The sequence below is a fragment of the Thyridium curvatum genome, assembly GCF_004353045.1.
Source record: "Thyridium curvatum strain D216 chromosome Unknown NODE_92_length_156191_cov_86.571182, whole genome shotgun sequence".
NCBI lineage: Eukaryota > Fungi > Ascomycota > Sordariomycetes > Thyridiales > Thyridiaceae > Thyridium > Thyridium curvatum.
Genome location: NW_022156847.1, coordinates 37995 through 56171, shown reverse-complemented (window position 1 = coordinate 56171; position 18177 = coordinate 37995). Strand labels below are relative to the sequence as shown.

The 18177-nt window shown below is 59.6% G+C and overlaps 7 protein-coding genes across 7 annotated transcripts; 3 read left to right on the top strand and 4 right to left on the bottom strand.

Annotated features, from left to right (window-relative positions):
• Window positions 1-169: 169 nt before the first annotated feature.
• On the bottom strand, window positions 170-1694 carry E0L32_010828 (uncharacterized protein; the record flags this gene model as incomplete). The annotated part of the gene is made up of 3 exons (XM_031133489.1): window positions 170-654; window positions 723-1326; window positions 1404-1694. The coding sequence occupies 3 exons, from the start codon at window positions 1692-1694 to the stop codon at window positions 170-172; spliced, it is 1380 nt and encodes a 459-aa protein (XP_030988945.1).
• Window positions 1695-2685: 991 nt separating this feature from the next.
• Window positions 2686-6103, top strand: E0L32_010827 (uncharacterized protein; the record flags this gene model as incomplete). The annotated part of the gene is made up of 3 exons (XM_031133488.1): window positions 2686-3006; window positions 3151-5416; window positions 5481-6103. The coding sequence occupies 3 exons, from the start codon at window positions 2686-2688 to the stop codon at window positions 6101-6103; spliced, it is 3210 nt and encodes a 1069-aa protein (XP_030988944.1).
• A 1215-nt stretch (window positions 6104-7318) lies between these two features.
• E0L32_010826 (uncharacterized protein) lies at window positions 7319-8212 on the top strand (the record flags this gene model as incomplete). Its single annotated transcript, XM_031133487.1, has 1 exon — window positions 7319-8212. One exon carries the CDS (start codon window positions 7319-7321, stop codon window positions 8210-8212), a length of 894 nt encoding a protein of 297 aa, XP_030988943.1.
• Window positions 8213-8791: 579 nt separating this feature from the next.
• Window positions 8792-9263, bottom strand: E0L32_010825 (uncharacterized protein; the record flags this gene model as incomplete). Its single annotated transcript, XM_031133486.1, has 3 exons — window positions 8792-8988; window positions 9066-9158; window positions 9227-9263. 3 exons carry the CDS (start codon window positions 9261-9263, stop codon window positions 8792-8794), a joined length of 327 nt encoding a protein of 108 aa, XP_030988942.1.
• A 1905-nt stretch (window positions 9264-11168) lies between these two features.
• Window positions 11169-12819, bottom strand: E0L32_010824 (uncharacterized protein; the record flags this gene model as incomplete). The annotated part of the gene is made up of 2 exons (XM_031133485.1): window positions 11169-12658; window positions 12810-12819. The coding sequence occupies 2 exons, from the start codon at window positions 12817-12819 to the stop codon at window positions 11169-11171; spliced, it is 1500 nt and encodes a 499-aa protein (XP_030988941.1).
• Window positions 12820-13023: 204 nt separating this feature from the next.
• E0L32_010823 (uncharacterized protein) lies at window positions 13024-15083 on the bottom strand (the record flags this gene model as incomplete). Its single annotated transcript, XM_031133483.1, has 3 exons — window positions 13024-13534; window positions 13681-14146; window positions 14255-15083. 3 exons carry the CDS (start codon window positions 15081-15083, stop codon window positions 13024-13026), a joined length of 1806 nt encoding a protein of 601 aa, XP_030988940.1.
• Window positions 15084-17492: 2409 nt separating this feature from the next.
• On the top strand, window positions 17493-18090 carry E0L32_010822 (uncharacterized protein; the record flags this gene model as incomplete). Its single annotated transcript, XM_031133482.1, has 2 exons — window positions 17493-17866; window positions 17979-18090. The coding sequence occupies 2 exons, from the start codon at window positions 17493-17495 to the stop codon at window positions 18088-18090; spliced, it is 486 nt and encodes a 161-aa protein (XP_030988939.1).
• Between the last annotated feature and the right edge of the window lie 87 nt (window positions 18091-18177).

Here is an 18177-nt window from a genome sequence, read left to right as displayed (position 1 = left end):
CCATCGATGAACACGCCCGCTATGACCGGATACTAGTGCACAAGGATACATTCGCTCCGTCGACAGCGCAACCCGCGCCGCCGCGCATCGCGTCTTCCTGGCCTCGAAGAAGAAGAGCAAAGACCAGCCAAAAGGAATTCGCGTCTATAGCCATATATAAAGTTTTGAATCATCCAAGCCGAACGCCCCAGACACCACGTCCTCCGCTGACACCCAGCCACTCGCCGTATTCGTTATTTAGGTGAGGGACCCAGCCTAGGTTGCCTACCTCGTAGTCACATTGCCAACCAGCGACTGGGCTCCTAGCGCTATCCGCTGCCGCACCGCCGTTAGGGGGCTGCGCCTGACTGGAGGGTGACGAGTTTGCATTGAGCAGGTCCCAGATCAGAACCTCGCAGTCGTCGGCACCAGACGCCAGCGTACCTCTTCTGTGTGGTGACCAGTCGACACAGTTGAGGGCTCCCCCGTGCCCGCGGAGCTCGAGCAGAGCCTGTCCCGGTTGCCTGACATCAAGGATGCGGATAACATTCGAGTCCTGGGCAAAGGTGGCTAGAAGGTGGGTGTCATGAGGAGAAGTGGCCAGACGAAGGAGAGGAGGCGGGTGTGACATGGTCTGTTGGGCCAGCGTGGGACTGATCCTGCCGCCGGGGGTATCTTTGTCATTGTCAGAAGTTAGCAAGACGTGCTTATTGGAGGCAGGCTATAGATGGGTTTGGTCGAACCTAGTCTGTTGTCATCCTTGCCCGTGGGCTCATAGATGATAGTGCTGTGCTCCAAACTCCGCAAGTCAAACATGCGAACGCTACCGTCCTGGCCACAGCTCACAAAGACGTCAACGCTGTTGGCGCAAAAGCGTACATCGTACACCTCCTTATCATGCGCGATTAGTTGCGTCTTGGCGGTAAGGGAGGGAATGTCCCAGATGGTGCAGGTAGTATCGATGCTTGAGGTGATGATCAGACTAGGGGAGACAGTGTTCCAGTCCAGTGAGGTGAGCGGGGCGGTGTGGTCGGGGGTCTTGGAGTTGGAAAGCAAGGCCAGGGGCGTCAGTTTGGTAGTGGGCGCATCTCTGGCGTTCCTCGTGATCGAGTTGTTGGACGGGGCCGGGGTATCGGCCGGCAGCGACCACAGCCTGAGATGGTCTCCAGACGTCGCGAGCAGGTCAGTAGACTGCTTCTGCGATGACGGCGGCTCCCAAAGCAATCGCGTCACCGGGTACGAGTGCGTGGCCTCGGCAATCTTAGTGAACTCCATCGTGTACTTGGAGCCGCCCGAGGCGAAGGCGTCTGCCGGGGTCGGTGCTATTTGGGTGTCGAGGATTTGGATCTGTGAGCCGCATCTTGTCAGCAACGGCAACCGAGACAACGACGGAACCGGGGAGAGGTCAGGACGGAGTGACCTACAAAGTTGTGTCCGTCCTCAAGATAGCTGCCCAGTGCAATCTTCCCTGCACCACTGCCTTGCGACGGCCACTTGCACCAGTCGAAAGCGTAGACCGCCCAAGGCGCAAGATAATTGCTCGTGCCCGGTTGCGCATTAGACGACTCGTAGTTCGAAGGCATGCCATCGGAGAGGCTAGAATCCGCTCGCGGGCGGATGTCGGCAAGGCCTAGGGGCGTGCTGCGAGAGCCTCCGGGTCGAAGCACGTTAGGCACGGCAGAGCCCATCGCGGCGTTGTTCAATGGCGAATCCATCCTGGCGATTTGAGGTGGAGGAGTTGAGTTGGGGTGTGAAGAGACGGTTTGGGTTCCAGCAAGCACCAAACCACAAATCGACGCCTTGTACTCAAAGACTTGATTTCCTCGGGGCCCAGATCAGTCGGCGTAGTTTGGACGAAGGTGGAAAAGTCGGGTAGAGTTAGTTTCGAGAGTGTACGGAGATGTGAAAGGCAGTTGGAGAGGCGCGCGGCATGGCCAATGCGATCGTTCCCCCCCGCGGCCCAAAGCTCGGAGGCTCAGACACAACCGACAATGAGCACCACCCAAGTGATGGCGTGCGCAGCGGATGGCTCCTGCTCAATGACCCGACGAGAGGCCCCCAATACGGGCCAGGTGTCAATGAGAAACCTCGTCAGGGAAAAAGGCGCAGTGGCGGTGGTGGTCGGGCAACAAACACATCAGCCAGGATGACAAGATAAGGCAAGTACGTTAGCCCAAATCGACAATATCAAGCACAAGCCAGGAAGGGGGGCCGTGCCAGGGGAAATGGTCTTAGGTAAGGCAAAGGCGGTGGAGGAATGGAAGCTTTGGAGGTTGGAGGGGCGGCTCAAAGCTGAAGGTCGGGTGCGCCAGGTACCGTCTCCAGGTGCCTAGTCCCCCATCTGAGCCATTAAACAATAGCGCTGGAGGTACAAACATAGCTGGGCTGCTCAGCAGACAGGCTCGCCATTGAGTCGCCCACTCAACGCAAGGCGGCGGATCCAATTGATTGATCGAAATGGGTGCTAAACCTGATTCAGCCTAGCGCAGCAACACCTCGAGCCTTTCAAGCATCTCTCTCTCTTTCTTAGAGGTCCAAACACCTTTCTTTGCCTTACCTCACCTTGAAAGAACTGCCATCATCTCCCTCTTCTTTCTTCCTTGGCCTCCCTTCTTACCCTTGTTCGCATCTCATTCCGCTGCCTCTCCTCGACACACCTGCTTTCATCCACGAGTACCTAGGGCGGTCCATCAGAACACGGGCAAGATGTCGTCCCACGAGCCTCGTTTCGACGAGTCCGAGTCGGAGGACGACAACTTCAACCCTGCCCCAGCCGACCTGTCTGATGACGAGAACAATAACGACGAGGGTGCAAGCGACCGCAAGCGCTCCAGTCCCGCGCGAGATGATGACAACGACGATGAGGACGATGCTCGCCCGGCCAACGGCCCTTCGCGCAGCTCGAACAAGGGATCCGACGCTGAGGATGGCGATGAGGATCAAGAAGAGGACACCAGGAAGAACGATTTTGACGAGGACGAAGATGAAGAAGAGGAAGAGGATGATGAAGACGACGACGTTCAAGGCGTGAGTTTATCCTTATCACAAAGCCCTTGAGGCAGCTGAATGGCAGTGCCATTCGAAATCCACGCGCCGCCGTTACCCTTTCCTCCTGCCTCCTGTTTCCATGACAGCGTAAAAATTGGGGGTAGACTAATAGTGGGAATACAGGGCCATCGACGTAAGCGACGCCGCGACAGGCGAGCCGCCTTCTTCGATATCGAAGCCGAGGTCGATGACGAAGACGAGGCCGAGGATGAAGAGAAGGAGGGTGAGGAGATTGAAGACTTTATCGATAACGCGCACCCGGATGACATCGCGGAGAGCGGCGCCCTCGACGATGATAGGAGACATCGGGAGCTCGACCGCCGCCGCGAGCTGGAGGCCAGCCTGGACGCCGAGAAGCAGGCAGAAATTCTCAAGCAGCGCTATGGTGCCCGCCGCGCTGCCAGGGGGTTCGGCGACTCGACCGTTGTGCCCAAGCGACTCCTCCTCCCCAGCGTCGACGACCCTAGCATCTGGGCCGTGCGGTGTAAGGAGGGCAAGGAGCGCGAGGTCGTCTTTTCCATCATGAAGAGGATCGAGGAGCGGCTGGGCACCAAGGACGAGCTGGCCATCACCGCCGCCTTCGAGCGCGGTGGGCCGCAGTCCGTCATGAAGGGTTACATCTATGTCGAGGCCCTACGGCAGACCGATATTCTCGTCGCGCTCGATGGGCTCCTTAATGTCTACCCACGAACGAAGATGATGCTGGTCGAGATCAAGGACATGCCCGATCTCCTCCGGGTCCAAAAGACGCCCACGCTGGAGCCGGGCGCATGGGTCCGCCTCCGCAAGCCTGCGAAATACGCAAACGATCTCGCTCAGGTGCTCGACGTCACCGAGAACGGACTCGAAGCGCGCGTGCGCTTCATCCCCCGCCTTGACTACGGCGTGCGGGATGAGGCCATCAATAATGCAGTCATGACCCCAGACGGCAAGCGCAAGCGCGCGCCTGGTATGCCGGGCCCCCGCCCCCCTCAACGACTCTTCAGTGAGGCCGAAGCCCGCAAGCGCCACCCTCGGCACATCACCGGTAACCCGCAGACGAACAGCTGGACGTATATGGGCGACGAGTTCGAGAGCGGCTTCATGGTCAAGGACATCAAGATCCAGCAGCTACTGGTTAAGGACGTTAGCCCGACGCTTGAGGAGGTCACCAAGTTCGCCTCGGGTGCCGAGGACGGAACCGAGAATCTCGACCTCAAGGCCCTCGCGGCCAGTCTCAAGGACAGCAGCTCCAACGTTGCCTATCTGCCCGGCGATATCATCGAGGTCTACGACGGTGAGCAAAAGGGCGTGGTGGGCAAGGCAACCAACGTGCAGGGCGACATCGTCACCATGCAGGTCACTACGGGCGATCTTGTCGGCCAGACGATCGAGGTTCCCGTCAAGGGACTGCGCAAGCGCTTCGATCCTGGTGACCATGTCAAGGTCATCGGAGGACGGTTCCGCGACGAAGTGGGCATGGTCGTCAAGATCTCCGAGGACAAAGTGACCATTTTGACGGACCAGAACAACAACGAGATCACCGTGTTCAGCAAGGATCTGCGCGAAGCCAGCGACATTGGTGGCCAGGGCTCTCTAGGCCAGTACTCGCTGCTCGATCTCGTCCAGCTGGATCCAACCACTGTCGCTTGTATCGTCAAGGTCGATCGTGAGTCACTCGTGGTTCTGGACCAGAATGGAGACATCAGGCAGATTATGCCTTCCCAGATCAGCAACAAGTTCCCCAAGCGCAAGACGGCTGTTGCTGCGGACCGCAACGGGTCCGAGATTCGGCTGGACGATGTTGTCCGAGAGTACGGTGGCCAGCAGCGCCAGGGCAAGATTCTCCACATCTACCGGTCCTACATCTTCTTGCACAGCAACACCACAAATGAGAATGCCGGCGTCTTTGTGACCAGGGCGAGCAACGTGAACACCATCGCCGCTAAGGGCGGACGCGTGAACGCCATGGCCAGTGGCCCCGATCTGAACTCGATGAACCCGGCCCTCAAGCGAAACCCTAACGGCGGCAACTCGATGCAAGCCCCTCAAAAGGTCTTTGGCCGCGATCGCGCTATAGGACAGACTGTCACGGTGAAGAAGGGCGGCTACAAGGGTCTTCTTGGCATTGTCAAGGACACGACGGATACGCACGCCCGCGTCGAGCTGCACACCAAGGGCAAGATCATCACGGTTCCCAAGGCTGATCTCGCATTCAGAGACAAAGTCACTGGCGCCAAGATTGACATCAACTCGAGGGGCGGCTTCTCTGGTCGCGGAGGAGCCGGAGGCGGTGGTGGCCGCGGCGGATACGGCGGCGGTGGTGCTCCGGACTGGCAGGGCAGCGGCAGTCGTACACCGCAGGTCGCCTCGGGCGGAGAGCGCACCCCGGCTTGGGGCTCAGGACGAGGTAAGCCTCTGGGATTTGGATTGCTCGATATACTTGGTGTTTTTGCTAACTGGCCCTCCTGCAGCGACTGCACACACCCCGGCATGGAGCCGATCCGATATGGCCGGCTCGCGAACTCCTGCCTGGGCGGACGGATCGAGGACTGTCAACCCATACGACGGCAGCCGCACTGCTTACGGATCAGGCTCCCGCACTCCGGCATGGTCATCCGGTGCCAAGACCCCCGCCTACGACGGGTTCGGCCTGGGCTCCAAAACGCCGGCGTACGGAGGCAGCGGCAGCGACGCCTGGGGTGCCGGGTCCAAGACGCCTGCTTACGGCGTGTCGGCACCCACTCCCGGTGCAAGCGGTAATGACACGTGGGGTTACACGCCCGGGCCGAGCGGCTCTTCACACGCTTACGATGCACCGACCCCTGGCGCTGGCCTGAGTGCGCCTACGCCCGGTGCGATGAACGCGCCCACCCCCGGCGCCTACTCGGCCTCGACTCCTGCGGCCATGAACGCCCCGACCCCGGGCGGTGGCTGGCAGGGCGGATGGGGTGCGGACTCGGCTCCCACGCCGGCTGCTGGCGCGCCGACTCCCGCGGCTAGCGGTGGCTACTACAGCGCGCCGACGCCGGCCGCGTATGGCGGCGCGGCGGAGACGCCCGGTGCGAGCGGGCCGCGGTACACCGATGACGACTGAGGCTGTGTGGATATATATCTAATCACTCAAGGGGCACGAGGGAGGAGGAGGAGGAGGAGGAGGAGAAAGGGCCGGGATTGCGCACGGGATCAATCGTTCACATTTGATTGGCGTTGGGGGGCGCATGTGCCAATTTTGCTTTTGCTGTTTGCAACTTTGCATATTTTTGGCAGCGGAACATTGGGAAAATGTGTTGCAAGGTGTGTATAACTAGATGAAAGATAAGCCAAAAAAGGGGGACAGACAGACTCTTGATGCTCTTTCACCCGGATCAGCTATGCGATGAGAAATAGAATTTATATCTCGATGTTGTCTGGACGTGCAGATCATGCTGGATCACAGCACCTCCGTACATCGGATCTCCGAGCTACCTAATGACATGACAAGCATGAGTAGGAGGGAACTGCAGTTTAGTTTTTGAAGTGCAAACCCGGGTTTGCGGTTCATTGATGTTGATAACGTGTTTCCGTAATTGTGACTTGATGATGACGGAAAGCCCACAGCTCTCAGAAGAAGCTTTTGGTTTAGTCTACAGCGGGCGGTCCTGTAGTGTAACTGTACTTGACTTGGAATGCTAAATTGGTGGGCAGGCTCGTAGCTTATACTTTTCAAGCCATCATCGAATGCTGTAATGATTTCCATTTAGCACCCTGAACCCACTGAAGAGACCCCAATTTCCAGTGGAGGTCATCCGCATGAATAACGTTAAATTGGGATCGCGAAAGACACGCGCTCCCTCCCAGAGGTCCCCACATGGTGGGCGGAAATGATTGAATCATCAGTCACGGCAACGGATCCCTCGCCTCATCGTCAGAGCTAGCTCGGCCAATACATGCCATAACCTCACATCTACGCACATATCCATTGGTCAATTGCGGCCTACTATTCCTCTGCGTGTTTGTTTTAATACCCCAAACCCCGGCATCCTCGTCAGACAGCTCAACAAACAGGACGTGACACATCTCGACGGACCCCGGCTCAAGCTCTCTGCACGCATTCCTCATTCCTTGACAAGACAACCTTTTGCCACACGCTCACTCCTTCTCGGCTTTGGATCCCCTCACCATTGTGACGCGGGGCATTTACCTCTACACACACCCGACTCAGCTTCCGCGTGTGTGTGCCAGATACCTACTCTCATTCTACGCCATAGAGGTCCTCTGATATCGATTGGACTGGTCACCGTCCAAGCAGCCCTCCATGTCCCGGCTCGCCATGAACACGCGGGCGCTGGCCCGGTGCTACACCTGCCAGCTGGCCTCCTCGTCGGCCGCAGCATCGGTCCCCGCGCCCCTGCTCTCCCGCCAGGCCCTGCGTCTCGCCTCCACGGCCACCAAGCCGGCCAAGGCCCCCAAGGCGAAGCCGGCCGTCGATGTCGCCGCCGTGCCCAAGAAGAAGATCAGCACCAAGAGCACCACCAGGCCCGCCGCGCCCAAAACGACCACGACCACGGCCACCAGGAAAAAGGCCGCCGCGGCGTCCGCACCCGCCGCGGCCCTCGAGACGGCCGCTGCTCCCGCGGCACCCGCCAAGCGCAGCACCACCACCACCAGGGCGAGCTCGACCAAGGCGACATCGTCTGCGTCCGCAGCCAAGTCGGCCACCACTACCGCCACCAAGAAAAAGGCCGCCGCGACCACGACGACCACCCGCAAGGCGTCGTCTTCGTCGTCATCAAGCAAGCAGCAGCAGCAGCAGGAGCCGCCGGCCTCGGACCTGCGCAAGAAGACGCCGAGCGCCGCCAAGGACGCCCTGCAGGCCGCGCGGCCGAGCGACTCCGGCGCCGGCACCCCCTTGTCGACGCCGGGGACGACGTCCAGCGGCGAGGCCGGCGCCAGCCGCAACCCGGGCGTCGGCACGGCGCCGCGGCCCTCGGCCACCAACGCCCCGCCGTCCAGGAGCGACGTGCTGTCGTCCATGCACAAGGACAAGCCGTCGGAGCCGCCCGTCCACCCGGACAAGCCGGCGACGGCCGCCGACCCTTCCGGCGGCGCGGGGGGCCAGTACAAGCAGGCCGCGTCGAGGTACACGCGGCTCATGGTGGCGCTGCCCATCTTGCTTGTGACTTCGTACTATCTGTTTGATCGATGTGAGTCCTCTCTTTTCTAAACCCCGTTTTTTGCACTTTCTTGTCTTGGGGTTATCGCAGCTGCTAACCGGGATGGTTGCTGGGCAGTGGGCATGGGCAATCCGCAAAAGAGCTTGGAGCAGTTTAGGTCTGGAGGCTCCTCTTCCTCGAAGTCCGAGGGCGAGTGAGTACTACGGGTTCTGAACGGTTTGTGATGATAGACGAACGAACACACCCAACTTGGCACGATAGCATTATAACAGTATTGTTGACAATACATGGCCTGATGTGTACCGTGATGTCTGGTGTACTAAGAGGGATCATCGAAGTGATATATGTATTGATATGTCTACGAATGAACACTCTGGCGGTGCTACTCCCAGTATTTGTTCAGAGCCTTCCTACTCCCCTTAGCATTACTCTTTTCCGACTTGCAGCTTCGCAAAATAGGACCAGGATATATCATGAAAATAAGAGGGGAGCAGCCATAGTTTCTTTAAGTCATGTCCGGAGCGATATGCGAGAACAGCAGTATATGTACAGGGCCTTTTTTTCTTGATACATAGTAGACACATCCCTATTCTTCGTCCGAGCGGGCGGCCACACATTCTCGGGTTCCACTATACACCGTACCGGAACTCGCGCACCTTCTTCTGGTAGTAGTAGGTCGCGAGGCCGCCGGCCACGCCCAGGCCGAGCGGCACGGGCGCCCTGCCGCCCGTCTTGACGATGCGGGACACGGCGGCGCCGCTGAGGACGACGCTGTTGCCGAGGGCGAGCTCCGCGCCGTAGTCCTTGTTCTGCTTCAGGAGGTAGCCTGGCATTGTTGCATATCAGTCGATCCGGATCGGGTCTGTGCCGTGCCTAGGAAGACTGGGGGGTAGACAGCAATACCTGCGTAGGCGTAGGAGACGCCGAGGCCGAGGCCGGCGATGAGGGAGGGCAGGGAGCGCGTGCGGACGTAGCCGAATGTTCCGCCGGCGGCCACTGAGATGTCACGGGCGCTTGGGTTAGCAAGGGGCGGGTCTGAGGGACGAACGATTCCCGGCACTTACGGAGGCCGGCGAGGGTAAAGGACGGGTGCTCAGCCATTGTTTTGAATGACTGTCCAGTCTGTTTTGCAATGGTGCTGGAAGGGGAATGGAAAATGAGCAAAGGGGATCTTGGCGAGCTTGAGCTCGGGATGTTGAGATGTGGAGCTCGGGCAGGTTTTATGCAGGTTGGTCTCGCATCTCGCGATTCGCGACCACTATTATAATTCTTAGTCAGCTTGCTCACTTCAGAGTCGCAAGTTGAACAAAATATAAAGATGAACACAATAACACGCATTCCAAACTTTGAATTTTGATGAATAGAATTGAAGTTCTGAGTCCATGGGTTCTATATCATATACTAATTCTTCCACTGGGGGTTCTTTGCACTGAGGGCCTTCGCTTCCGCCAGAGTCAGGCGCAAGGCTTCAGTGTACGTGGAGGCCCCGATCGCCTTCAGCTCCAGACAGTTGAGACAGGAAAGCGGGATAGGATTATTGATGTTGTTCTTGAACACATACTGCATCTTTGAGCAGACGTCTCCTTCGGCTACGCCCTGCGGGCAAAACTGAGTCTCGTGCATATGGTTGATGTCGATATACGGGTGGCCGCAACCGTGGGCAACGGCCGGAACCTTGCACATTCTCGCAGGTATCTCGCAGCTCGCAAGAATATATCAGCGACGCGAGAACCATATAGCACAGGGCGATCTCAAGCGCCGAGTAATCTCGAATAATTGGTGTGGAAGAGCTTGCCGTGAAGGTATGGCCGGTAGTGCTGCTGATGAGGTGCATTAAGATGGCCTTGTTGCGAAAGCATCACGGCGTTTTTATACACGTACTGAGATGTCGACATGCGCTTTGTCCCAGACAAGACCATTGTAATTATGGTGATATTTCTTTACCATACCAACAAAGACCCTGTTCACTGGGTCCATTGTGTCCACAAGTCCCTCTCTTTGACAAAGAGAACAAGGGGGTCTCTGCAACATAAGCATTGTCCAGAAACAAGGATGAACAAAGGGCTGGTAAGACTCGTCAAGGTTGCGTTGGTTCTGTGTTGTCCATCAAAAAGGAGAGAAAAGTAATTATCACCAATCTCGACCAGCCAAAAAAACAAAAACAAAAAACAAAAAGACTTCCCGAGTCCGATCCTCCTGTCCTGAGGGAGGGACGAAGCCATCCCCTCGAGGTGGGCTCCTTGTGCCTCGTCAGCTTGCTGCGTCAGCAAGCTGAAAAATCGTGGCTGGAACCCAGGATCGAACCCGGTAGTGTCTGTCAAGAGAATCTCTTCCTCGCCGAGGTGCGATGGCAAGTCGGATTTTCTCTCCGCTGGTCGGTGCTCTATCCCACTGAGCCAACCAACCAGTCTTAGTGGGTTGACATAGGGACGTGCTTAGGACTATTATAAGGGATATGCCTACGTGAAATGGATCTGAAGACCATGGGGGAGTATAGGGTGACGTAGGCGTCATGTCTGTCGCATCACACCTGGCTGTTGGTGGCCAACCCATCTGATGGGGGCCACGGGCCAGCGGCGGTCACATATCAGGCGGTATAGTTGTCGTGAAGCCGAACGCAGGTGAGAGAGGTCGATGCTTTGGCTGTAGCCAAGCCAGCCACGAACCCAGGGAACAACTGACAAGTAACGGCCCGGTAACGGGTTGTGGCGTCCGTATCGCCTTGGCAATATCCCCAAGGGAATTTCATGGCTTGCCCTGGCACCTGACTTCGATCATGAGAAACGATCACCAGCGCCATCTCGCCTCCGTCATACAGCGCGAAAGCCGCAGAAGAACAAATGACTTTTTGACATCGCCGATGCCGGCCATGCATACCAAGCACCCTCATCCAGGCTGGCGAAGTGAATGCCCCCAAATGCTCTCCGGAAGTATAGCCGGCCGGACGGGCGCACTTCAGTAGCCGCCTAGAGCGATCCAGAACGCATGTTCCACGACGGCAGTTGCTCACTTCATCATCTCGAACCTGACCAGCGCGGCGGCCACATCCTGGCACCTTTCTTCCCGCGCAGCATGCTTCTCCCTCAGGACCTCGCACTGCAGACGCAGGGCCCGCACCTCGCGCGCCGCCACCGACCTGTCGCCGTCCTCCCCTCCTGCCCGCGTTCCTCCCTCTTCCAGCGCGGCCGCGAGCCGCCGGGCCCCCTTGCCGAGGCCCCGCAGCACCTGCCGCAGCAGGAACGCCTGCACCAGGACCCGCGAGCCGCGGGGCGGCACGAACGACCCGACGCGCACCTCGGGCAGGTCGAAGTCGGGCTCCGCCAGGCCGCCGGGCGACGCGGCGGTGGCGGTGAAGCAGGCGACGGCGCAGGCGAACAGGCCGTCGAGCACGTCCAGGAAGCGCAGGTGGCAGGCCACGAGCAGCGAGGCGAGGGCGGCGTCGACGGCGTCGGCGGACGGCCCGGGGTCGCTCTCGTGTCGCCGGGGGAGGAGGAGGTCCCTGAGGCCCGCGAGGTCGCGCGGCGTGGGCAGCTCGTGCGCGCAGTCGGGGATCTCGCAGGCCTGTCGTGCCCCCCGAGGCCTTTTGCTACTACTGCTGCTGCCGTTTTTGTCATTGCTGTCGTCGTCGCCGAGGCCTCCACCGCCGCCCAGGGCCTCCGCGACGGCGGACGGGTACAGCTCGACCAGGGCCTGGGAGCTGCGGAAGAGCCGCTCGAGCGTCTCGCTGTAGTCGCGCTGCTGCTGCTGCGCGAGCGCCAGCAGCTTCTGCTGGAAGGACGCCGCGTCGCCGTAGCGGACGTGCGGCAGGAGCTCGCCCTCGGCGGGGAGCTCGCGCAGGACGGAGTCGAGGTCCTGCAGGACTCCGCTCAGGCGGTGCGTGGTGGTGGACGGCGGCGGCCCGGGCTGCTCCGCCGCCGCCGCGGCGCCGTCGTCGTTGTTGTCGTCCAGTGTCGGAGAAGACGGCGATGAGTCTGCGGGCGCTGACGGCCGTGGCGGTGCCTCTGCGCGTTGGTACGGTGCGGTGTCAGCGGGGTTGATAAGCGGACAGTCCTGTCCTGGCCCCGGCGCCGCCTCAGCGTCGGGGCTTATCACCCCGAAGCCAGGATCGATCTCCATCTCCTGGTACATCATCGGCCACGTCAGGCCGGTGGCGTCCAGGAACTGGTCCATGTAGTCCACTTCATCATTGCCGAGCAAGGCCGGCGGCGGCGTCTCCGTGTGTTGTGACACCACCGGGGCGGCGGCGGGGCTGACCGGGGCCCCGGCCTCGTTTCGAGGTGGTGCAGATGGCGCCTTGCCTCCGGGCGGACTGAACACGCAGGCGGCGCCGGCGCGGGCGCACCGGGTGCAGACGGGGCTGCCGGCCTGCTTCGGGCACCGGAGCTTGTGCGCGTGGCACCGGTCGCAGGCGAGGCGCACGCGGACAGGGTGGCCGGCCATGGGCTTGCCACGCGATGCACGACCTGGGGGGCTTGTGCGAGGTTCTTTTGTGTAAACTGTGAAGCAAAGAAGCAAAGTCCTTTTCCTTCCGATGAGATTGGAAGACCGAGACCGAGGATACGCTGGTTCGCTATCTGGTGATGTTCGTGCGTGTGATTGGTAATGTGGTTTTAGAATTGCGGGAAGGATCCCTGCCACCGGAGATACCCACAGCCATTTTCTGGAGGCACACGAGACTAGGGGATGTCTCTGGATCTCACCATGACACGCCTGCAGAAGCATTTCCAGCTCGCACGGGTTGCACTTAGCATACGAATTGATTTGGACAAGAAATAATCGGCACACTGTAGCCAAGATGAAACTTTTGCATTCAAAATCTTAAAGCTCTTACTACTCGACTAACGTAGCCACCTCTGCCAAACTAAGACTCCGAGCTCTCCGCCGGCCTGCCCACCCTCGGCATCTCCTTATCATCCAGACGCTCCTCGTCAGCCTGGCGGCGCACGTCGCCACCGCCGCCGTGGGGTGACGCAACGCCGCCGCCGCCGGCGACATTCTCCACCGTCTCCTCGACCTCGGGCGGCAGCGTCAGGTTCAGGATCATGCACACGGCGGCGCAGACGGCGAAGCCCGTCTCCATGATGAGCACGATGGCGTCGAGGAAGCCGCGCAGCGACTTGTTGTCGCCCTGGTACGTAAACACGCGCGAGAAGTAGGTGGGCACGAGGGTGGCGCCGTAGCCGAGGGCCAGGCCGGCGGTCAGGACGAAGCGGTTGCGGCGGTTGAAGTCGACGCCGCGGTTGATGATGGCCATGCCCGAGACCACGACGGCGCTGAAGAGGAAGCAGGTCATGCCGCCGAGCACGGCGCTGGGGATGGCGACGAGGGCGGCGGCGAACTTGGCGAAGATGCCCATGACGACGAGGAAGAAGCTGTTGTCGCAAAGACAAGACAGAGAATTAGCTGACAAAGGCTCCCCTCCCCTCCCCCCTCCCTCCTTCTTCAACGATACGAAGGAAAGGGGGAAAAAAGAATGTGCAAGGGAAAAAAAAAGGGGACATATGCAAACACGACTCACCAGCACCAGAACCCAGCCTTGCGGTTCGCACACCGGGTAAGCGAGATGACGCCGTTGTTCTGCGCAAAGGTGGTCATGGGCGTGATGGTCATGAGGGCGGCGAGGATGCCGTTGATGCCGTCGGCCAGCACGCCGCCCTGGATGCGGCTCTCGTAGACCTCGCCGTCGACCTCGAGCCGGCTGACGTCGCAGGTGGCCGTGATGTCGCCGATGGACTCGCAGGCGCAGATGATAAAAACGGCGATGATGGGCAGCACGAGGGGGCCGTAGACCTGCAGCCGGAAGGTGTGCGTCCAGATGAAGGAGGCGACGGGGGCCGAGTCGATGCCGGACCGGTCAAAGTAGCCGCAGGCGGCGGCGATGATGCAGCCGACCAGCAGGCCGATCATGACGGCCGTGGACTTCATGATGGGCGCGCCGAAGCGCTCGCAGAGCAGGATGGTCAGGAAGACGGAGAAGCCGAGGCCTGCCACCGAGAGCAAGTAAGTTAGTCAGTTAGTGAGTCAAAGAGACAAGAAAGGACATGGAGATTGAGAAGAGAAAAGAAAAGAAAAGGAGGGAAGGATTCACCTACCGAGAAACTCGGCGCTCCCCCAGGGCAGGGCGTGCGGCGCGGCGATGTTGGGGCACTTGGCGAAGAAGGCGGGGGGGTTCGACCCGGCGCACAGGCCCGAGCCGCCGGCCCAGTTCTGGAAGGCGGAGCGGATCAGGTTGACGCCGATGAGGAGCACGGTCGGGCCCGTGACCAGGGGCGGAAAGATGCGCAGCATGACCTTGGGCGGGATGAAGGAGATGAGGACCTCGACGAGGCCGCAGACGGCGGCGGTGCCGAGGATGGCGCCGTAGCCGTCCGGGCAGGGCAGCGGGGTGCCGTCGGCGGCGGAGGGGCAGAAGCCGTTGGCGTACATCTGGGAGAAGGCGCCCTGGGCGACGGGGATGATGGCGAAGGAGATGCCGACGACGGAGATGAGGCCGGTGCCGATGTAGTAGGGCGTCTTGTAGATGTGGAAGCGGGCGATCTGGACCGAGGACAGGATGCCGGCGACGATCAGGGCGGTGGAGACCAGGTACTGCTGCTGCTCGGGGGGCAGGTTGGCGCCGCCGGAGCCGGCCATGATGAGGGGCGGCGTGATGACGCCGGCGAGCATGGCCAGGGCGTGCTGGAAGCCCAGCAGGACGGCCAGCAGGAGGGGGGTCTTGTCGTGCAGGCCGAAGAAGGGCGCGGCCTGCACGGGGCGCTTCATGAAGGGCAGGGTCGGGGTGAAGAGGAAGGCGTAGTCATAGTTGCCGAGGAGGCCATGTCTGGTGAAGAGGGCCTTCTTGGCGCCCCGGACGCGGTCGCTCAGCGGCCGTCTCCGGTGAGGCTCCGGGACGATGCGCGAGGGCGACTGGTCTTCATCCATTGCGACGGGCGACGACCACGTCTCACGTGGCGGTCAGTCTGTGTGAGTTTCTGTACCACCGCGAGGCTGGTGTGATCGGATTGACACAGAAAGAGGAAGAAGTCCCAACGTGGTGAACAAAGGCTACCAAGAGGGAGAGAAGGCTCAGAGGTTGTTCAGGTTCCGGGCCACGCTTTTGTGTGTGGGCGCATCCCGCGTTTTAAAAAATGGGATTGCGCTGAGCACCGAGGACATGTGCGTCTGGGTAGGTGGCTTACAAGGAGGGATACATCAGCATCAGGACGTGTGGATGGGTGTCATCGCGGTGTGTTGCATGTAACTATGCATTGCTTGTAACTACATGTGAAGGCGGAGAGCGATAGAGATGGGCGTCGGCAGGGCAAGGGTGTTTATCTGCAAACCATGACAAACCAGGCCGACAATGGTCGAAGACATCCAGATAAGCACTGCAGGGCTCGCTAGACTCCAGCGAATGTGTGGAGGCTTTGAGAGGGCAAGAAGGGCGAAATGGGCGAGAATGCAACCCGAAATCAGAGCCGGATGGGTGCTAGAACAGCAGATGTGGGGGCGTGGCTTCGGGAGACCCAGCAGCCCTCGCCCGCGCTTCCACCAGGCCCTGGAGCCCTGGAGCCCTGGAGCCCTGAACTGGGCCCAATCGAGTCAACTCGAGCCAAAGAGGCAAAGCCTCACGGCCAGACGGCCAGACGGCGACCTCGAGAGATAAGCTCACGCTTGTTGCGCCATCTCGGGTGGAGCAAGATTACCTTACCTCTTACTTACTTCGTACTTGTAGTAGATAGGTAGATCAAAGGTCAACCCCATGGGAGGGATCAGAGCTGAGATGCATGTCGCGTGGCCTCATTGGAGAATCAAAATGCCCGAGCGATGTGATTGGCATGCCGACAACATGTTTGCGGCGCCCTCCCTTCCCTCCCTTTTCCCTTGCCTCCCCTCCGACACGCGCTTGCTGCAGGGTCGAGATGGATGGAAAGCAAACATCTTGGCTTGTTTGCGCTGCGGCTGAGAGGAGGAGGGTGTTATCAATGCCAATTGATAAGTACCAGAGGATGGCCTCTCGGGCCAAGGGGCAAACATCTTTGCCAGAGCACACTCCTGTTTGCTCTGCTTTCTCTCGGCCTCCGGTTCGCACCCCACACAGAGAGCGGGAGAGAAATCCCCGGCGTCCATCGTCGGCGACTTCTGCTCTGATTCTTCTTGGGGGGAGAGAGAAAAACATGATTCAGCTGCGCCATGATTGGATGCGCCTCGGACCGGCCTTGACCAGTGGTTGTCGACGCCGATCGCCGGTCCCGAGACACACACGGCAGCGCTGAGCTAAATCCAGCCACAATATTCTTTCTCTTCCTTCTCTTCCTCACGCGGTCGACGCGGGGAATGATGAAGGAAGGGGAGGAAGTGATTGTTGGATGAAGTATTGGATAAAGTAGGTTTGCTGGAGATGGATGATGGATGGAGCCTTTCGAGATGATGCTACCCCGGACCCAGCAATCAGCCCTCGGGCTCGATGGACAGACATTCACGCCCTGCAACGGGTACGTACGTCTGTGGGCATGGTTGGCCAATGAGCAGAGATTCGCGGCCAAACGCCAGATTCTTCATCAGGATAGAAGAAGGGCATTTGCTTTGGTAATTTGGTTTTAATGTTGATTCCATCTGGGACCTAACTACTTACCTAAGGTACCTAGTCCGTTTTTCTTGGGTCATACTCCGTACTTCTCCATTGGCTTGCAGGGGCGACTGACGTCAACCCACCAAATTGCAGATCGTCTGGTTTGGCTTCCATAGAAGGGCAATACACCGCAGAGGCATATTGTAATGTTGAGCTCACATACGGTGGTCATTTGCTACTGTCTTTTTTTTCTTCTTTTTCACTTGTCTTCTCTCTCTCTCTCTCTCTCTCTCTCTCTTTTATTCGATTTCTTGCCATGGGAAATCCCCAGGGGAAGGAAAACACGCGGATGAAACCATGCCGGGCGACGTGGACACTCGGCATCGAATATCCAGGCGGGGGGTCTCGATTTTCAGGGTCCGTGGCTGGTGGGTGCCAAGGTTGCATCCTCACTCACATGCCGGGCCAGCCCACTCCGACAACGTCATCGCTACCAATCGACGATGACCAGGATCTTGCTTGCAGGAAATGAAAAGCATGTCTACGTGTAATATGCTCTTGCTCGCCATGGCGCCTGGATATAACTGCTCCCTCTCTCTCCCTCCAATATATCTTGTGACTCCATCCCATCGTCCATCCTCTGCATACCGTCCCTGCCAGTCCTCGACCTCGACGTGATCATCCTCGATACCTCACGGTTAAAACACCCAAATTGCTAAAATAGCCCACCCGACGACAAAACACCCCCCTCCCAAGAGACACAGACTAGACTGCCCGCCATGGCGCTCGGCTTCGTCCCCATCATCCACGTCGTGGCCGCCGTGTTCGCCGTCATCGAGCTCGGCCTCACCGCCTACCTCGTGAGCACCTACGCGACCCCCTGGGGCGGCACCCGCTCCCCGGACGTCCTCAACTTCATGCTCTTCAACGCCATCTGGTCCCTGCTCGTGCTCGCCTACGTCGGCGTCACCCCGCTCTACTACACGCGCGTCTTCCACCGGCTCGCCAGCCTCGCCCTCGAGGCCGTCACCATGCTCTTCTGGTTCGCGGGCTCCATCGCCCTCGCCGTCGACATCGGCGGGCCGTACAGCTGCGGCGCCAGCGGCTGGTGCCGCGCCGCGCAGGCCGCCGTCGCCTTTGGCTTCTTCCTCTGGTATGGCCTGCTCTCTCCTCTTGTTTTCTCTCTCTTATGGCTTGCTCGGGAACGAGCCTGTGGGCAGTTTTTGTGTTCTCCTTCTTCCATCTTGCTAAACTGCCATGCCCAGGGCTCTCTTCGTGGCGCTCGTCGCCCTGGACACGATCGAGGCGCTGCGGTCGCGCGGCCATGCCGTCGACCACCACCATCACAACAAGCCTGGTGTCTATGCTGGCGCTTGAACGCTGCGTGGCATCTCACGCGCTTGAGAGGCCTGCATAGTGGAGGTAGATTGGGCTGCATACGCTCAGGTGCATGATTCGTTTTCT